Here is a 20,754-nt window from a genome sequence, read left to right on the forward strand (position 1 = left end):
CAGACTGAGGGAAAGAAGAAAAGGGCATCAATTGTTTTTGCCTATGCTGGCCCCAGGATGGGCATGGTTTTGATGAAACAAACAATTTTGAGATGGATTATAGTTTGAATTTCTGAATGCTACAAGTTGGCTCAGAAAGAGGTACCTATGGGGTTACAATCACATTCCACTAGGGCAGCCAGGTCCTCTATTTAGAGAGGTGTCCCTATACTGGGCATTTTCCAAGCAGCTACGTGGACATGTGGCCATACTTTCGACAGACATTACTGCTTTGATTCCACAAACATCCAGGATGCTCCTTTTGGTAGGGCAGTTCTCCAAAGGGATCTAATCTAGGGGATGGGTCATCACTCTTTTCCCAGTCTGTTCCTGAGTACTGCAGTGGGATTCTATCCTAAGAAAAGTAATACATAGGAGGACACCATCCTTTAGAAGAATAAAATGCTTGCATACGGTAATGTTCTTTCTAGTGGATGGCTCCTCCCACTGACTCCTCATTGTCCTCCCATCCACCCCCACTGCAAGAATGCGCTGAGAGTTAACATAGAAGGGGGGAAACAAATAAAAAATGTTTTGCCTGAACAGATCCTTCAGCGGCCGTGCATGGGGGTATAGGGGTGGAACTGAGGCCACAGTGTCTTGCACTCTATTGGTCACTTCTAGAGTTGAGGATCGGACCGGACAACAAGGTCAACACTGAGGTACACAACTTCCCCTGCTGGGCTGCAAATCTTTTTCAATGCCAGCTGCGCCAGCAAGTGAATATCTTCAGATAAGGGGTCTGTGGGAAGAGATATCCAACAGAAAGAACTTTACACCAGGTAAGTAATTTGCTGTTTTGATACCCTCCAAATGCTTGAGTTTATAGGGGCAGTTCTGGATATGGAGCAAGGGAAGGCTATCCCACCACCAGACAAAGTCACAAACATTCAGGCCGCAGTAGCGCTATTCCACCTGAAAGGGGGACCTCCAGCAGGTGTTTTTTTGAAGATGTTAGAGCGCATGGCATCCTGCTTCTTCACAGTCACAGAAGCTAAACTGCAGATGTGCTCTCTAAAGTGTTCCTTGAGAAGCCAGTGGTCTGAGTTCAATAGGGACATGAGGGACTTTATTCAGATCCCCCACATATCTCACATGAACTGCTTCGATGGGTGTCCATCCCCACCTTCTTTGGGGCGCCCGATTGGAACAACCGTGGCCGATATTCACAATAGTCAGTGATGCATCCTTGAAGAGATTGAGGAGTTCATTTACAGGGTCTTTCAGTGAGTGCTTTGTGGGAAAGCCTGGTGAAGTCCTTCCAAATATGCTTACTGGAACTCAGGGTAATGCCTCTGCCATTATGATCCTTTTTTCTGTGTTTGAACTGGCCATATCCTCACATATAACACCACCACGATCCACTACGTCAACAAAATGGGCAGTATGGGGTGGTTCAAACTGTGCATGCAGCCCATGCTCCTGTGATTTTGGGCGATCCAGAACGAGGTGTCAGTAACAGCATCACATCTTGCCAGCATTTTGAACACAGGCAAACATGCTGAGTCGACACACATGAGTGTCACTCGAGAGGGTGGTGAACAGGGAGGTTGTGGAGAAGATCTTCTCCAAGCGGGGGAGGCTCCATGTCAACCTGTTAGCAACCAGCTCAAACAAGAAGTGCAAGACCTTATGCGCCGGAGAGATGGCGATATCCCAGGAGTTAGAAAGGGTGCACATGTTCCCCCCCGCACTCCTTTCCACTGATTACTTTAGTGTTGAGGAAGTTGAAGCGAAGTGGGACAATCATGATTGCACTGAACTAGGCATGGAAGGTCATGTACCAGTCATGTTGGACATGCTGCTTTGTCCTCTCTGGAAGGTCCATTGTATGAAGGATCTACTGCCATCAATCGAGTAGTTCTACTGAACCCAATCAAGTGGCAGGGTACTTCAATTTGGCTCTAGGAATCTATGGTATTGTACAAAATTACCCACTATTTTCCGCATATATATGTGGGGGGATAAAGTAAATAAAATATGTATAGGGGTAAGGTGGGGGAATCATGGGGGGCGTCTCCCCCCACATATATATTTGCGGAAAATTGGGAGAAAATAAAAACAGACTTTTTGGAGTCCAACTTTTCGGTTCACTAGAATCACGTAGATCCGAATCCCGAGCCTCATGCCTGGATGTTGAGAGGTTGAGGTACAATGGTTTGAGGTACAATGGTTGGGGATCTTTTAGAGGACATTCCTGGAATGATGCTCTCTGTAAAACACCAATCAAGCAAGTCCGTTTATGCTTGTCACTGGTGAAAATTTATTTGCCAGTAGTTACCAGGATGCAGAGAGGTACACATTGTCTTTTTCCACCTTCACAGTTTTGGAACTCTTACATTCTCTTGCCAAATCGGGCCTGAATGTAAATACTTTAAAAGGTTACTTGGCTGCCCTCTATTTTCAAACTGACATCTGAACAGGGGTCCTTCTTCACAGTACCTATGGTACTGCAAGTCCTGAGGGGGTCTCAAAATTGCCTTCCCACTTAGACCATGTGTGGTTCCAGCATGGAATTTAAACATGGTTTTAACTTTTTTGATGTTTGCTCCATTTGAGCCACTCCAACACACATGTTCTCACAGACTGCTTTTTTTTTTAAGTTGCTTGCCTGATTGTCTTAAACTGAGTGAGGGGAGTATCAAAATGTAATGTTTTGTCTAGCTCTGCAGAATTTATTTAGTTTATCAAAGAAACCCTTGTTATTGCCAAAAGTGGTTTCTGAGTTCCACTTGTCCCAGAAATGGTATCCCCCCAGTATTTTTGTTCTCCTTCTCACCTCCTTCCAATGCTGAGGAAGACTACATTGCCTAAACCCCATGAGGACATTACAATTCTGTCTGTCAAAGACTAAGGATTTCAGAATACATGACCAAGCTATTCAGACCCCAAAAAAGGAAAGATCATGACAAAAAAGAATAATCTTGCGCTGGGTAATTTTCTGCATCACTTCATATTGAAGGTTAGAGATTAAGGAAGCACCTTAGGGCATAAGAGCTCATTCTACGGGACGTCTGCTGTGCAGAGGGGTGTTGCAGTTGCAGACATATGCCGAACGGCAACTTGGGCTGCTCTGCATTCCTTTTTTTTAAACATTACTTTCTGGATTCAAAGATTAAAGATTATGTTACAGTGGTAAAATCAGTCCTTCAGACCTTGTTGCTCTGAATAGATCGTTCCATACTTGCTTGTTTATAGGAGGCTTTCAGAAATGGCGTAATCTGTGGGATGAATGTTTCCATTAGATGCAGAAATTACTTACCATAGGTAATGTTCTTTCTGATCGGTATGTTAATTCCTCTCAAAGGCTTCCCACCTGTCCCGCTAATGGAACTCTTCTTCATATCGGAGAGAAAAAAAAGTTGGCGAATGACCAAGTTGTTCTTCGTTCTGCTGTTCCTTTGTTTTGCCAGTGAGGAAAAAGGCATACCTGAGGAAAATGGCGCCAATAGCTCTGTACGTATATGCCAGCGATGTCTCTTCAGCATGAGATGGAGCCGATGCGATGACAGGTTTGAGGGATGAGCTGAAAGGGCACCAGCTGGTGGCTGTAAAAAAGGTTTCTGGTGCCGACTGCAATGGGGGGGATACTTCAGAAGATGAGAAATCTGTTGTAGGAATTACCAGAAGAACATTACCAAAGGTAAGTAATTTGTTCTTTTTGTGCACACACCGAAGCTAGATGTGGGGTACTGCTTGGCCCATGTACTACTGCCTTTTATTTCTGTCTCCTTGTAATAGTTTTAATGTTCTATCACTGCCCCTGGAGATATTATGCAAATAATTGTCATTATCCGTGGTGGAAATAACTTGGAGAGAACTAGCTTAACAATTTAGCAACTATTCTTTACAGACACATTTCCTTAATTCATGTCATTTGTATTGTGTCTTTTTACTACTCGTTTGGTTTTCTACTTCTGCATTTCATCTATTTCTTGAATTCCTTTTAGCCGTTGACAGTGTCTTGAAGAGAATGACTATTATTGGTGTTATCCTATCTTTCCGTTCACTGGCACAAGAAGCACTTAAAGATGTAAGATAAGCAATCTTTTTTGAACTTTTTATATGCAAAATGAAATGTCATATTGTGTAAATGTTATAGCACAGTATTATTTTTTAAAGGGCTTCCATTCTACAGTTGTTGAATGAAAACCTGTTTGTGCATTTAAAGTTCTGATGTACATTCTGTATTTTGTAACCTTCGTGTAAATGTTTGTTTGATTGCAAAATGAAAGCTTCTATGGATTAATATGTTACATGCTTTTAAGTGAAGTGATTTAAATAATGTACAATCTTAATTGCACATTTTAACCTGATTTGGGGTGTTGAGATCTGAAGTCCTCAACTTAATGTTTTTTATGGAGTAAAATATTGAACATCTCCTACAATTTTTGAAACGGGCGTACCCTAATACCTGGCCTCCACTTATGAGCCCCCGTTTCTCCCCTGATCCTTGACATTTTAAGAAACATTTAGGGCATCATTACAGTATACCAGTGTGGTTGGCATCACAAAGTGTAGCGTTTTGTGATGTAAATGATAATGAACTTCAGCACTCTGCCTTTTTGACAACTGTTTATAGAAAGAAAAAAAAACTGACTCTGGCAAATTGGTTATGATGAATTAGCTTTATGACAATCGAAAGGAGGAAGAAAAAGAAAAGGGAGGCTATTTCAAGGGTGGCGATCGGGTGGGGGATTTGGTTATGGGAAAGAACATAATCGAAGAATAGGGTTGGAAGGTTTAGATTAGAGATAGACTTAGAGGAGATGTGTGAGGCACAGAGAATAACAAAAATTAAAGGAAGGGGAGTACGGTTGCAGTGATGAAGGTTTGGGGGTAGTTGCTGCCGTTCCCTATACAGCAAAAAGATGTCAATCGAAATGAACTATGACCCTTATTCTAAAGAATTCTAATGGATTTAGATAATTTAAATGCTTCAAAATGTTCCAGATCTACTCTTGATGCAAGCATCCTGGATCTACCTCGACATGTAATTCTTAGCTCCAGAGCATAAGGGCATGGACTGCTAAACTTGCATCCCTTTTATTATAATTGCTTTGTCACAGAGGAATAGGGATGGAAGGAAGAGAACGGTCTAGTACGACAAGGATATGCTGGCTCTTTTGTGCTGCCACTGGATACAGAAGTTGGAGCTGAGACAGTCGCCTTAGTGCTACGGTCTGCTCCAATCTCACCACATCTGCTGGAAAGGCATCACTGCTGCCAGGTCGTCCTCTCCACCATGGGTTGCTTTCATCTCTTCCAGCAACCTTTGTTGTATTCTTCTTGCCCACAATGATCGGATGGCTCCCAGATGTCCCCTAGCTGCAAGAGTCGTGCCCACGGATTATGCAGCGTCGAACCTTTGCACTTCTAAGTCAAGCTGACGGTCCGTTGTGAATGTGGAAAAGTTGATGCCATAGCCCCATCGAGTCTGCTGTATGGGGTTCTGATTTTGTATACATTTTGAAATGTCCTTTGTCAAAGGTGCTTTAAATACATCACAAAATAAATAAGGTTGACACAATTGTGTCAGTGCTATGCAGATGATGCTCAGCATATTTTCCGGCTCCCTTCCGCTACCTCTTCTTCTCTCATCTCTGACTGTCTGCAATCAGGGGTGGTGTGCCACCAACAATCTCTGCCTTAATGCCAGTAAGACAGAGATGCTCTTCATCAGCACACCAGCCCCCTACTTTCCTATCACTCCCTTGCCCTCTTCCTTCTCCCACCTGTGAGGCTAAAAACCTCAGGGTCATCTTCAACTCCACACTCCTCCTCTCCTCACATCTCTGATGTCTCTAAGAAGTCACACCACCAACTGCTCCTCCTCAGAGGTATTCTTCCTTTCCTAGCCTTCCCCCAGAAGCTCACTGTCTCCAGAACTCTGGTTCTCTCTAAGCTGGACTACTGCAACGGCCTCTTTGTAAATCTTCCTGCTTCTAGCATCCGCTCTATGCAACTTATCCGAAACAGGACTTTGATACTAGTACTTGGCCTCAAGCCCAGAGATTGTATCTCTCCAGCTCTGAAATCTCTGCACTGTCTCCCAGTGGCTGCGAGGATTAAGGTCAAAACCCTCTGCATTGTCCACAAAGCCTTCTAGGGCCTGGGGCCTCAATAGCTCCAACTCTCTCTTCCTAAATATCTTCCTTCTCGAGCTCTTCGCTGCTCTTCCTCCAACTCCCTCAGGGTCAGTCGCTTCTCCAAGCAACGAGTTGGTGGTAGATCTTCCTTCTGCTGGGGCCTTCCTCTGCAACAGCCTCCCTGCCTCTCTGAAACCCTGCACTGCCCCCCTGGCAACCCTTGCACTTGGGGTCTGTTGTCTGTATCCCTACAGTCCTGCTACCAAAACAGCGACTTGCATTCTGAAGAGGCATCTCTGGAGCCTGAACATTTTCTCCAAAGAGAATGTCAGTGCGCGGTACAAATATCCTTTAACATTATCACCACCAAAGTGGTCCCCTGGTGCTCTGGCTGCTCTGAAAGAGGAGGGGAGGTTGAGTTAGTTGGAGGAAGCAGGAAAGGTGCAAGAAAGCAGTGCTGTTGGCGGCCTCAACCCGGTGGGTCCGTTGGCTGGGCATGGGGTGTTTGCAGCCGTTAGACGTTGTGTACTGTTGTGCGAGTCTGTGTGAATTTTGTTTTGTTGTTGCAATGTAGTGAAGTTTGTGCGGTTTGTTGTGCTGTAGGTTTTTGATTGCGTTTGGTTTGGAGTTTGAGAGGTGTATGCAGAGGGTGAAATTGTTAGTGGAGTTGGTTAGTTGGCATTTCTATCCTGAATTGAGGTGCTGGGCTTGCGTAGTCTCCTCTGATGCGCCGCTGTCCTGATCTGGGCCCGGCAGGCATTCAAGGTCCCTTTCTCATCTAGCCCCCACCTCTATCTAGCTCTCTCATAGCCCCACCTGTCCTCCCATCATACTCCTGTGGCCAGTGCACCTACCAATGTCAACCACTCGGATAGTGTGGTGGTTGTCAATTCCCTACAATTCCTCAGTATTGTGGTAACTAAGGGCGGGTAAAGAAGTAGAGTGAGGTTGGCTGGGGTAGTTGACTTAGTCTCCATGCGTGTCGCCTGCGTTATAGTCTGCCCAGAGTGACCCGCTCGGGTGTCGTGGGGTCTTCCTTGTCAATTCTAGGGTTGTCCGTATCCTTTCCCGTTTAGTCATCTTTTTTCTTTGTTTCGGTTTTCAGTTTGAGTCTGTAGTGTTGAAGAGCCAGGTTTTTAGTGATTTTCTGAATTTTAGGTGATCTGTGTTTCTTATTTCTTTTGGGATGTTGTTCCAGGTTTTTGCGGCTAAGTGGTAGAAGGAGGTGCCTCCTAGTTTTTTCTTAAGATATGGTTTAAGTTCCAGGCGGATTTTGTTGCTCGATCTGAGGGGTCTTGTTGGTTTGTAGATTATTTTCTCTTGTAGGAATTCTGCTCCTTGTCCGTTGATGGCCCTGTGCGTTATGCACATTGTTTTGACGGTGATGCGATGTTTTACTGGGAGCCAGTGTAGTGTTTTTAGGGCAGGAGTGATGTGTTTTGTGCGTGAAGGATAGGAAAGGTAGAATTCTTCTTGCCGTGTGGAGGAGGAAAAAACATTTCTTCACTGTTGCATTAATTTGTGGTTCTAGATTGAGGGTGTTGTCCATTAGGACTCCCAGATTTTTTACTACCTTAGATGGTGTTGGTGTATTTCATTTCCCATTTCAGTAGGCCATGGGATGGTGGTTTCATTCTCTTGGTCTTTGGATATGATCATGATTTTTGTCTTTCCTGGGTTGATTTTCAGGTTGTTGGCATTCATCCAGTTGAAGACTTCTTTTAGACAGTCAATTAGGTTTGAATGATCGGCATCAGTATCTTTTATTTTGAAGATTATTTGAGTATCATCTGCATAGTTGTAGCATGTAATGTTGTATTTTTTGAAGATTCTGATGACCTGAGTCTGGTAGAAGTTGAAATATATTGGAGATAGTGAGGATCCTTGTGGCACTCCACAGTCATTAACTCATGGAGTGGATTTGAATGGTTTAATCCATAAGGTTTCTGTTCCGTCTGCTAGGAATGATTTGGTCCAAAGTAGAGCTGTGTCTGTTATGCCTATGTCTTATAGTCTTTTGGTCAGAGTGTCGTGGCTAACTGTGTCAAAGGCTGCGGAGAGGTCGTGCAGAATAAGGCCTGAAGTAGTGTTGAGTCTGCGTTAGTTTTGAGGTCGTCCCAGATGGATAGTTGTGCCATTTCCATTCCTCTTGCAGGTCTGAAACCGACTTGGGCTTGATCTAGAAGGTGGTGTTTTTCTATGTGTTCTTGGAGGGAAAGAAATTGACCAGTCACAGAATCCGATACAGCAGCCAGAGTGGATTTGCTTCTTCTGAGTAAGGCCCTCTGTGTGGGTCTGTCTGAGTCTGTGTATCTCAGCCATTGATGAGTTAAGTTACTGGGTGCCACACTCGGCACTCTTGGGGAAAATTAGAGATGCACACATTTTGGAGCTTTTATGGTGGATAATACAGCTGGTGCAACTATTTTATTGTCATCACACTTGTCAAATGGTTATCCTTGAGGTAACTATAGGTTTATCTGAATACCAGCAGACCCCAGACCAGCCTCTTTGATCCATTGTCTTTTAGCCTCTTTGTCAATGGCACATCTTTTTATGGCACCACTTGTAAGGCTATTTATGTTGCCACCTTCTATTCATTCACTAATGAATGTTGGCCTCGACGACCATCAATCTGGATTCCGAGCAGCCAGAGGCACGGAAACTGCTCTTCTGAACACCTGTGAAGAACTGCTTGCATCCCAACTCACCAGCTGTCCTTATCCTTCTCAATCTCTCCTATGCATTTGACACAGTTACTTATTCCATCCTTATCCAAAGGCTCCACGATACACTTGGTATCTCGCAACAGGCACTGGATTGGCTGTCCTCTTTCCTCACTAAAGTCTCTTCCCAAGTCATCCTGGGCCCCTTCTCCTCTACTACTTCCATCTCCACCAGGGGTGTCCCCAAGGGCTCTATACCCTCCCCCTGGCTCTTTAACATGTACCTTGCTCTCCTTGCACTCCTCATCTCCTCTTGCTCCTCCAACTTCCAGTGTTACGCAGATGACACACAGCTCTTTTTCAGACTCCCTGCTGACCCTCTTGCACCCTCCATCATCCCTGACTGCCTATCTGCCATCCAGTCCAGGTACGCCTCCAATGATCTCTGCCTCAACGCCTGTAAAACTGAGATCCTTCCCATTGGGACCCCTGCTCCCTCCTTCTGCCCCTCACTCTGACCTTCCTCCTTGGGCTTTCCCCCCGCGCCTTCAACTGAAGCCAGAAACCTTGGTGTCATCTTTGACTCCCCTCTCCTTCCTGCCTCACACTAAGGACATTGCCAAGCGGTCCAACTGTCAGCTCTTCCTTCTCAATGGAATTTTACCATTTCTCACTTTCCCTCAGAGGTTCAATGTGACTCAAGCCCTGGTTATCTCTAGACTTGACTACTTTAACAGCCTCCTTCTGAATCTTCCATCTTCCACTCAAAGGACCCCTCCAGCTTATCCAGAATAGGGCAGCAAGACTTATCCTTGGCCTTAAACCCAGGGATTGCATCTCTCCTGCACTAAGAAGTCTTCACTTGCTCCCGGTTGCTGCACGGATTAAATGCAAATCCCTCTGCATCATCTACAGGGCTGTCTGGGCCCGGGGACCACTTTCTCTTCAACTTTATCTCACTAAATACTCTCCCTCTAGACCACTTTGTTCCTCTGGCAAAAACTCTTTTTGTGTAAAGTGTTTTGCTAAACAGAGGGCAGGGGGTCGCTCACTTTCCTCTGCGGGCTCCCTCCTCTGGAATAGCCTCCCCATCCACCTGCGCCTTGAGCAGGATCTTCGCAAATTCCAGAAGCTCCTTGAGACTTCTCTCTTTTCCTCCTCCTTCCCTCCTCTGCTAATCCCACAGTTGCTGAATTAGTGTCCTTGGCCCTTATGCATCCTCGAGGCCTTGACCTCCTACACCAATTCTTCCCAGCTCCTGTCTATCCACAGCACTTTGCATTTTCACACCCTCCGTTCTGGAGGCTTGCACTTACACCTCCCGTGGCCCAGGCTGTGTAGCACTCAACATTCCTAGCACTTTGTCTATGGCTCACCCACGAGCTCAGACTCCCCAGCACTTACCCCCTCTTCCTTTCTGAACTTGCACATTCTGAATACTCACAATGCATAGTAGGGTCGTCCTTTCCTCCTCTGCTCTTAAATATTGTGGTGTAATGTATTTCTTATCCCCTGTCCCTCCCTGCCCTGTGTGCGCTTTGAAACAGTATTTTCTTATTGTATGTGCACCTAAAAAGCAAACAATAAATACATAAATAAAATCATTTGTGTGTAATTTGGCAGATTATCTTCCCCCTCTGCTCCCTTTTTAAAACATGGATATCTTAACACTTGCACTATCATTACCTTTTTTAAACAGAGTAACTCAACTGCTGATGAAAGGACTTGATGAAGGACATGCATGTATGAGCAGACTAGGTAATGCTCGGCCAACTGCAGTGGTTTCTTTTTCTACCTTAAAGGAATGGTGTGGTCAGAAATATTATTGTCCCTATGGTTCGGCCATGTGTTTTTAACCATACATTGATCGATTGTACAAACATTTCCTATGCACCTTACCGGAGTTTTCGTCTTTTGAACCACAAGCAAAATCGGGCAGCAGGGCGCGTCCATCTTGTGATAATCTTATCACTTCTCGCATCGCCCTGGGTGAACTGCCTTTGCGGCACTAAATCATATCCCCCGCCCCTGAGCCTGACAACACTAGATGCGTACCGCCCATTTCACAACGCCAAAGCACGTCTCGTGTCAACATTCTCTGCGCTTCAGCTAATGATGTGTCGCCATGGAAATGTCAGGACCCCTCTTTCCTCAATAAGTATAAACAGACCGGTTCACAGCACACAACAGCAGACTTCCTATTTCATTCCTCTCACGGTATTCTGTGCTCTGTTCAGCTACCCTCGTTGCTTGTAGCCCGTGTGAACAGATACCAGTACCATTGCTATAAATAATTTTCGTTTGTTTACCACACAATGGCAACAATAATGCCCTACCAGTACGAGCCAGAGTATTCCGAGGAGGAATTACTGGAAAGAGAAAGATGCGAAACGATGGGGCTTCGGACGACAGTTGGGAGGACGATTCAACAGATAAAGAGCCTGGGCCTAGTCGCATGGACGGTGTTTCCACCTGGTGTACCTGCAATTAGTGCGTGCTAATGCCATCCGAGGAGGAGAACTGCTGGTGCCGAGAAAAGTCTGGATGCTTGTCCTACATATCACAAGGCGAGCCACGGCCTCAATGCGTTACTGAGATGCCAGACTTCAGGGCAGCCTGCCTCACACGGTCCGTGTTGAGGATTTTGATGGTGCTTCTGCACGAACTTCACGCAACAGTTTGCCCTTGTAATCCAAGTAACGAGTAAGTATACTCTGGTTGTGATGTCAGTTAGGCCATTACTATTTCATGGTTGTCTCCTATATTCTCATAACTTCAATATATCATTGTCATATCAATTTAGTCTTGCAATTCTCTAGTAATAGTCGTATAAAAGTCGTTCACTATTGTGCAGTGTCTAGTTAGCATTTGTCCTGGCAAAAATGCCATTGGATACAAGAATTATCATTGACAACTAAGGTTTAATACACTTAACTTGGTCATTTAAAAAAAGTTTGTATCTTTCTCTTTCACAGGTGGTACCGGCTAGTGGCCTATCGATCTTTTACATGGTCGCTTCATGGGAGGCTTGGACACCGCGTTCGACGAGTAATACCCGCCTGTGTTGTTGGTGCTATTAGAGAAACTTTCCCCAGTGACAACGGTCAGTACAGGGGATTTTCCCTCGCTGTGCTGCAACCAGACCTTTACAATGTGTAGTAGTTTTGTGCCATCAAAATAAGAAACAAAATAAAACGCAACATATTTTTTATCAATGGTTGTTTCAGTTTTTAAGTGAATCAAGTGTGTCTCCATTCAGCAGTGTTCCAGTGCCTTGTCTGCACGCCCCAGGCCCATCCATCCCCCCTCCACTATCAAAGCCAGTTCGCACCAGTGGATGTGGCTGCCAAGGGGTGCTGTCAGGGGCGCGAACGGCCAAGGTGCCAAAGACCATGTACACTTCAAAGCTATCTTTCGTGCAGGGATCATTGTTCGCATGGCCTCCTCAGACCCAGTGTCTCCAGGCAGGCTCCCCTTGAAGCAGGCCACGACATATACACGTCATTCATTCACAAACACACCCCTTTTTGTAATTCTTTATAAACCACCTGATATTTATCATGAGAACATCTTTCAGCACTGCAAGTCAACTCGAACGTCTGCTCCTCGTGCTATCTGTGAACTTCTGTGACTGCTGCAAGTCAAATAGTCAGTGTGCTACCGTTGAACATCTCCCTGTTCTCCTCCCACTAACTACTCTGCTTGCTGAATCTAACTGTTTGTTGGTCAAGGTAAGGGCATGTATCCTAATCATATCGCCTTCATCTGTAAATTTCTATCTATTTCGAAGTAACATACTCAGTAGTGCTATGTTCATTGGTCTCATTGCTATTGACTTAAGTTAATAGTCAATAGCTATTAACTCAGCTATTAGTTAATAGCTATTTGTTATCGATAAATCAATTTTCATCAGTGTCAATTGCCATCAAATTGCATCCTTGGCGGACCGTGTCTATAATATAAGCATGTTTCCTTTTCATGCACGATAGTACATTCAAGGGACGAGTAATATGTTCTGATTTTCATCAAATCAATGAATTGTTTTTGAAAGTAATCCTATAATACAGCCGCCCACGCTGCACTAATTTTGCTGTGGTGACCAAAACAAAGCTTGCATTGAAGAATCTATGGTCTAATTCCTTCTTTCTCACATTTTTATGCAAAGTAAATTTCAAATAATGTTGATCTTTTTTTTGCAGAATTTACAACAATGCCTGCATTTTCGATTTTCGGTTGCCCTTCAAAGACCCATGAGAAATCTGAAGGCACTACAATGCATGTATTCCTTAAGACTGTAGATCGAATTAGAGAATGGGTCAGATATTGCGGATATGCACCGGCAGAGCTTGAAAGTAAAGTCAAAAAAGTCTTGGAGGACAAGAGGGGTGATCGATACCGCATCTGCAGCCTGCACTTTACCCCGAATATTACGACACATCTTTGTACACAAAGAGGAATCAACTGAGAACGACTCAAAAATTGCTCCCAAACGCTATTCCGACTGTATTTGTTCACATGCCGCCACAGGTGAGTCTAGCGTCCGGATTTAGCTTTAGGCCTTCGGTAGTGTGCAGGTAACCATATGGATTGATTGGTATTTTAGGTGTAAATATCTCTTATAATACTTTAGATATTTATATGATTGTATAGCTTTTTAAATAATGACCATTTTGCTAAACATCAGTCCTTGTTTTTAGAACCCTCATAGAAAATCGATTTATGGGCACAGATAACTATGCTATACTATGCATTTACATAAGCATAATTTCTCATATTCAGTCTCCCTACATGCCAATTTTTAATATTAGCATTTCTAAATCAAATAATACTTTCCCTTTACAACTCCATGACTATCTACCGAATATGAAGCAACAAGATTCAACATCCATATCTTGCCTGGAGTCATCAACCACTTTGAGCTCGTCGCAGGTAATCTTACTTAGCTATTCTGTTCTTGTTTTATGCATGGAATTTGAGATAATGTAATCATATTTACGTATTGTTTAATTCTTTTACCAAATGTTTCATTAGTGGTTTGCTATTTATAGGTACCTTTGTCGTCTTTCCAAAGTGTGTGTTCAATTTCCAATATTTTCTTCCTTATTAATGCAAGTACTGTGTTTCAGGGAGATGCTGAAGTGTCCACTACAATTACAACATCCCTTGTAGTTGATCCAGATGTATGGATGCTGACAGTTACATCGAACGAGATAATCTGATCATATTTACATATCGTGTAATTGTTTTACACAATGTTTCATTCGTGGTTTGCTATTGATATGTACCTTTGTCGTCGTCCCAAAGTGTGTGTTCATTTTCCAATATTTTAATCCAAACTAATGCAAGTACTGTGTTTCAGGGAGTTGCTGGAGCATCCTCTACAATTAAATCATCCCTTGTAGTCGATCCAGAGCCAGATCTTGTAGTCGATCCGGAGCCAGAGGTCTGCGTACTGACAGTACCCTCTAATGAAAGAAAGTCGGTCTACTTTTATGTGTAATGCAAATGACTTATTTTAAATGGATACTCTTTTCTAGGGATGTATACAAGATCCGTATATTGAACAGGAGGCATGAAGATCCGAGTCGGTGCACCAGCTTGCTGATGGTGATGTTAGAGTAAAGAAGGTTTCAAAGAAAAGAAAAAAAAATAAGGCTATTTATAAACAGTTTATATTTTTAGCAAATGTTTTGTGCTAAGGCCTTAATTATGGTTTTTTTTAAATGTAAATTGTACGATACTGTATGTTGGATTTACACTGAACATCCTTTTTCCTATCTGTCCTGTAGCTGCCCGATGGAGTATGGACTATGCAGAAACAGACAGCGACACAAATGCGAGATGCTGCTTGCCAAACTGTTTTCACCATGGAGGAACTATTCATTGAGACTCTGCGTGTTCAGACTCGCAATGCCTTTGTCCAATGGACAGAAAATTAATTTAATGTGACCGGCGAATCCAGCAAAGTGTTTTTGGACCATTGCTACAATGCGACTGCTCCGCCAGATGAAGATGAAACTGAATGTATAGAAGAACGGTTTACATTAGTCGCAGAGCACTTGACACAATCGACACCCGCCCAAAAAATGGCACCCAAAAAGCAGTCGACATTGATGTTTTCTCCTATCCACGTTGAAGTAACTGATGTTGAAATGACAGAGACTGAAGCATCAACACAATTGACCGACAAACTAGACAAAGATCTCAACTATAGTATGTCCAGTTTGGCTGATATGTTCACACAGGTTCAGTCCGAAACAACAGATATGCAGGATGACAGTCTGATAAAGGAGGCCCCATACATAGTATTCGACAGCAGCTTGATGGATATTATAAAGATGCTGAAATGTGTGCATTCGGTGAGAGGGGGGGAAGTATGTGGGAAGCCATTGGTTAATGTGACTCGTCTAACACAAGGCAGTAACCTCAAAATACATGCCACCTGTCAAAAGTTACATAAAACATTTTCATGGTCCGGTCAACCGATGCTGGGGAAACTGCCAGCTGGCAATATACTGTGTGCAGCAGCTTTACCTTTCAGTGGCTCTAGTTTCAGGAAGTTATCCAGTTTCTGTCAGTTTGTGGGACTCCATTTCATTTCTAAAACGCAGTACTACAGATTTCAACGTGATTATCTATTCCCTTCCATTAATGAAGCTTGGAAAACTGAACAATTGTCTATTCAAAGTACATTCCCCGATAAACGGTTCAGGCTAGCTGGTGATGGTCAGTGTGACAGTCCCAGATTTTCTGCTAAGTACTGCACATACCACTTTCAGGACATGGAAAGTAAGAAAATTGTGAGTTTGGTGGTCGTGCAGGTGTCCGAATGTAAATCCTCAGTGGCCATGGAGAAACTTGGTTTTATAAAATCACTGGAAGATCTACAATCGAGGGAAATACAAATCGACCTCATAGCCACGGACAGACACGTTTCAATAGCCAAGACAATGAGAGAGCAGTTTCCAAATATTAAACATCAATTTGATGTATGGCATGTTGCCAAATCAATCAATAAAAAAATATATGCTGCAGGGAAAAAAAAGTTTGGTAAGTATTTCACAGTGGTCCCAGTCTTTCAGCAACCATCTTTGGTGGAGCTCCAAAACATGTGATGGGTCTTTGGAAATTTTACTGGAAAAATGGCGGTCACTAATGCACCACTGTTCCAACGTTCAGCACTGGACAGAAAACCAACATTTCCACCAATGTGAACATGGCCCTTTGCCCCCGGAGCAGGCACGGAAGAAGAAGTGGTTGATTCCATCTTCATCTCCACACAAAGCCCTTGACAAGATTGTGTTTGATAAAACTCTATCAAGAGATCTGAAGGGACTCACGGAATTCTGTCACACAGGAGATTTGGAAGTGTTCCACAATATGTGCCTAAAGTACAAGCCAAAGAGATTGCATTTCGGTATCGGAGGGATGAAATATAGGACATTACTAGCGGTATTAGCGCATAACGAGAATGTGGGCCGTGAACAATCTAGGACTGCAGGAAACTTAGGGATGCTTTGCTACACTATGGCCTTTACGAAAAAGAAGCAAAAAATGGGTGGTCAAACCAGTATATGAGGAAATGGAATTCGATTTTGTTAAATATCTTACTATTAATGTTGTAGAGATTCATACTCATGGAATTGCACGCGTATCTGTTCAGAGCACACATACATTGGCAAAAAACATTGCCAACATGCCATGTCCACCCACAGCAGAGCTTGTTGAACAGTTCAAATCCCGGTACAAATGATTACCATCTGTTTTTATTTTTGCCAAAAATGTTTTTATAAAGTGTCCAAATAAAGTATGCAATTTTTCTTTTCAAATCTATCCTTAGTCCTTTTTAAAAAATAATAGTACAATTATTACGATTGACATACAATGTAACACTGCTTTCACATTTCACAGTTTAGTCGAGCTACTGTGGGACCTTCATTTATCGTGTTAGTGCCCGATGGATAGCAGTGTGTAAGAATCTTTGGGTTTTGGCAGTTGCCTTGCCATACAGTTCCCCAAACAGCTGAATATCTGCTCGTCACACAAAAGGGATGAGACCTAGGCTACATAAGATAATAGGCCCGCAAGAAGTACTGACTGTGAAAACATGCCATGGGGTAGGAGGCCGTGCGATAAGCAGAGGTGGGGCTATTACTAGACACACTTTGACTCTGTTTTTGTGTTTCATCGACTACAATTTTGGAGTAGGGTGCATTCTGTCATTGGCAAGTTTCCCCCACCCCTCAGCAGCGCCACGAACAGCGAGCAGTGACAGCCCCCAATTTTTTCCTCCAGGGCCCGTGCTTCAAAATTCCAGTTCTCATGGATGCGTTGACACGGGATGTTGCAAACTAAGAATGTATGTTCATTGTGAGTGAAGGTCACCAGCTTTGAATTTTTGCTTGGGAGCTGCGGAGACCCATACATCGAACACAGTATAAGGTTCTATTGGTTTTTGACCTTGAGAGACGGGGACCATTCCGAAAGGGATTGAATTGAAGGAGGGGTGTAATAACGTAGGATATGATAAGGTTGTCCATCCCGAAACTGAACCTAGTTACATGTAATTTCAGTTTATGAAAAATCATTGACACAAACGGATTCTGCGTTACGGTCTGCATTACCCCAAGAGAATGGAAATGCCTAATATAATGTAAGTTTCTTTTTAGACCATTTTATACCAGAACTAGTCCAAATACGAATAGCTGACCGTTATTGCTGGGTTACATTGTACTCGTTCGTTCTTTGTGGCATATTGCAATGAAGTGCAAGTACAACCTTTGTGTGCTGGTCTTTCTACCGGGCACATGTGCAGTCCAGCATCGACACGAATGTGGACCACCACTTGTTTCCCCCTTGCTTCAACGCTAATAAATCATTACATTGTGCACCTCGAATTGTTGCCTCACTTTATGCATTACGTTTAGAGCTTAACATACTCCATTGCACTATCCTCGGAAGCAAATAGCGGAGTACTTTGATATTCCATGTTGTGTTCTCTCGGTTCACATTGTGTCACCTCTGCGCTAATAAATTAAAATGATTAATTGTAATAAAGATCGGCGACTGAGAAACATTTCTATTTTTATGTTTTGCAAACAGGTACATCCTGCCATTCTGCGATTGTCATCTATTCCAGACCCCAACCGACGGTTTCTTCAACCGCCAGCTGCAGCTACATGTCAATCATTGGATTCATTTGACTCTTTTTTGGGACGACCGCCAATGGCCCTTACGCTGTACCATCGATTAAGAGCAACATAACAACCTTTACGGTAGTCTAGTGCCAAGTTCATGCACCAGCCTTGCAATTCACTGTGCGACCAAAGTGCTCCATTTACCCAAAACGAAAACACCCTATGTACCAAAAAGGAGCAGCGCGTGACTCACGATAAATATTTGCGGATCGAGAGCAAAGAAAAAAAGTTTCATTTTGATTGATTGAATATGTCAATTGCCGAATGTTCTCGAAACATTTAATGTGAAATAAATGTACTTTACCAATTGTACAGTCTTGCTGTTTCCTTTCAAAGTACAGTTTCATATTCCGAAATTGTGGCACGTTGTGTTGTGAGACGATGTGTGTTGTTTTCTGGGTTCTGCGTCAAGTTCAGTAGGTGACGACTGGGCGCGTTTTGCTACGGTGCCCAGTAACGTCACGAAGAGAGGCGGAGAATATCAATGATTTGGTGATGTCAACCTCAGGGGTGGGGGATATGATTTAGTGCCGCAAAGGCTGTTCACCCAGGGCGATGTGACAAGTGATAAGATTATCACAAGATGGACGCGCCCTGCTGCCTGATTTTGCATTCCCAGCTAACAATAGGGAAATAAAACATCATGTTCTTAAACTTTGAGCGCAATCTTTTGCTTCGGCCATCGGCTGCTTATAATACAAACAGTCAACTGTTTCTCATGATGCTTCTGTGTTTTCTGATTCTTAAATTCATCTCTGGCAGTCCTGGCAACCAACACCAGATCAAACTGGGTATTTCTTTCCTACCAACGTCCTGACAAACATATTAATGATTATCTTTGGAAAGATATCTTTACATTAGGTGTATGTGTTATATGTGGAGTAAGTGAAATGTGTGTGTGTGTGTGTGTCACGTGGTTGTACTTGTCACTGGCCCTTCATACCTGCTTGTAGAATGTTGGTATGTGGGAGTAAATGACAGCTCAGAGAATGTTGGGTGAGTGTGATGTGTGTATGTTTCCAAGAGTGTCAGACCTGAGCTGTGAATGCCTGAGTTGGACTGGTGAGTGTCTCCTCTTGTGTGTCATGTGAAGACATCATGAAGTAAAACACAGAAAACAGATTCTCCTTTCTAAAATTGAGCTTTTATTTCTCAATTGTCAGGATGGAGTAAGGCCCAACTTGCCCTGTGCTAAGGTGGGATTTCCCTACCTCAAGAAACTGAGGATAGTCTGTGTCGTATGGTTCAACTTACAGGTCTGTCTGTGTCCAAAAGCTGTGCTTGCCCTCGCAGCTAAATCTGTACAATGTGGAGGGATGTCAGCAACCAAAGACAGTGTTCAAAGCAAAGTTCGGAGCTTTTCCCAGTTCCTGGTATGTTTTCACATTCTTCTTCCTTAGACTCAAAACAGTTTGACAAAAAGGTCTTGTAGTTCCCTTCCCCAAGTTCAACAAAGTTCCAAACAACCTCGGGGATCCTTTCCCCAAGTTCAACACAGTTCAAAACAATCTCAAGGTTCCCTTCCCCAAGTTCAACAAAGTTCCAAACAACCCTGGGGTTCACTTCTCCAAGTTAAACACAGTTCACAGTTAATTCAACTTTATCAGTTTTCAGTATGAATGGTATTCTTTTAGACTTCCTCGCCATTCACTTGGCTCTAGTCACTTCCAGACTGATGAAACAAAACAACTTCAGTCTCCTTGCTTACCTTGGCTTACTGCAAGTATGGGCTACCCGGTCCAGGTGCAGTTGTCGGACCACGCGGTCCACCCATCACTGGTCACGCAACCGATAACCCTTAGCACTTTATAATGTTCACTGATTATCATTGGATTACTTTGCCACCAAATATTTCCTTTATGTACTTGTGACATTAATCCATATGCACTCTGGTTTCTTCTCTTCTTGGCAGTCTCTTGACTCTGCCAACACAGGCCTTTCACACATTTCATGTTGCTGTGTTTGCTCCATATCACCTTACTTTTACACTAACCAATAGTGCTTCTTGTTTGACTATCACATGCTCCACCAATGGTCATTACTGGTTTTTACTTGGTTTTTCACTTTCCCATTGTTCATGACTGCTTTTTCCTTTTTTTTTCCTCTGTTTGTAAATACACATCACTTTCTCTCCATTCGTGCAGTATTTTCCTTTCACCTGTGCATAACTTTTCTTTAGTTCGATATTCAATACTTGGTAACTTTCTCGACACTTAATGTCCATCGGGTCTCCAGACCCCTTTATTATATGCATTCATTTGTTCGGCCCCTTCTTTGGCCCAGGTTAAGCCCCCGGAGCGCACCGGTACGAGTGTTCTCTCCCAGCCACTCACCGGTATGCAGCAGCTCCTCCGGATGCTTGCACCATCCTGTTCTGCTTCTGCTGGCTCCCCTCTTTCACAGGGTGTGCACCGGCAAGCCACGTTCGCCTCTCCTTGTTATTCGTGCTGCCTTCTGCAACAAAGTGGAAGCTTCTTTGTCCCCCAGCAGTAGCTGGGGGACACACAGCTAGGAGCTCTGCAGGGCGCTGAACTCTCTCGTGACTTTCTCCAGCCTCTGCGTCCTTCCTGCTCTCTTGCAGTGGCCGGCATCCTTTTCACCGGCTTCTCCTGTCAAGCCTGCTCCACGGTGCCCAGGCTTCGCAGGCGGTTCTCCCTCTCATGTGGGTCACTTCCTTTTATATGCACCTATAGCCTCTTAAGGGGTTTCAGTTGCAAGTCCCTTGCCTGACTCCAATTAACTCTATCACTGGGACATGCCTGA

The 20,754-nt window shown here is 43.7% G+C and overlaps 1 protein-coding gene across 5 annotated transcripts in view; it reads left to right on the top strand.

The window, feature by feature from the left end:
* Nucleotides 1-20,754, top strand: part of NCKAP1 (NCK associated protein 1) — a 1,877,983-nt gene that overhangs the window by 1,373,228 nt on the left and 484,001 nt on the right. For all 5 annotated transcript variants that reach the window (XM_069615779.1, XM_069615776.1, XM_069615777.1 and 2 more), the window contains one exon: nucleotides 3,990-4,072. In XM_069615779.1, coding sequence (XP_069471880.1) covers nucleotides 3,990-4,072 — 83 coding nt within the window. The remainder of the gene's footprint in view (nucleotides 1-3,989; nucleotides 4,073-20,754) is intronic.

This window comes from Ambystoma mexicanum, chromosome 9, assembly GCF_040938575.1.
Source record: "Ambystoma mexicanum isolate Mex_15411 chromosome 9, UKY_AmexF1_1, whole genome shotgun sequence".
Taxonomy (NCBI): domain Eukaryota; kingdom Metazoa; phylum Chordata; class Amphibia; order Caudata; family Ambystomatidae; genus Ambystoma; species Ambystoma mexicanum.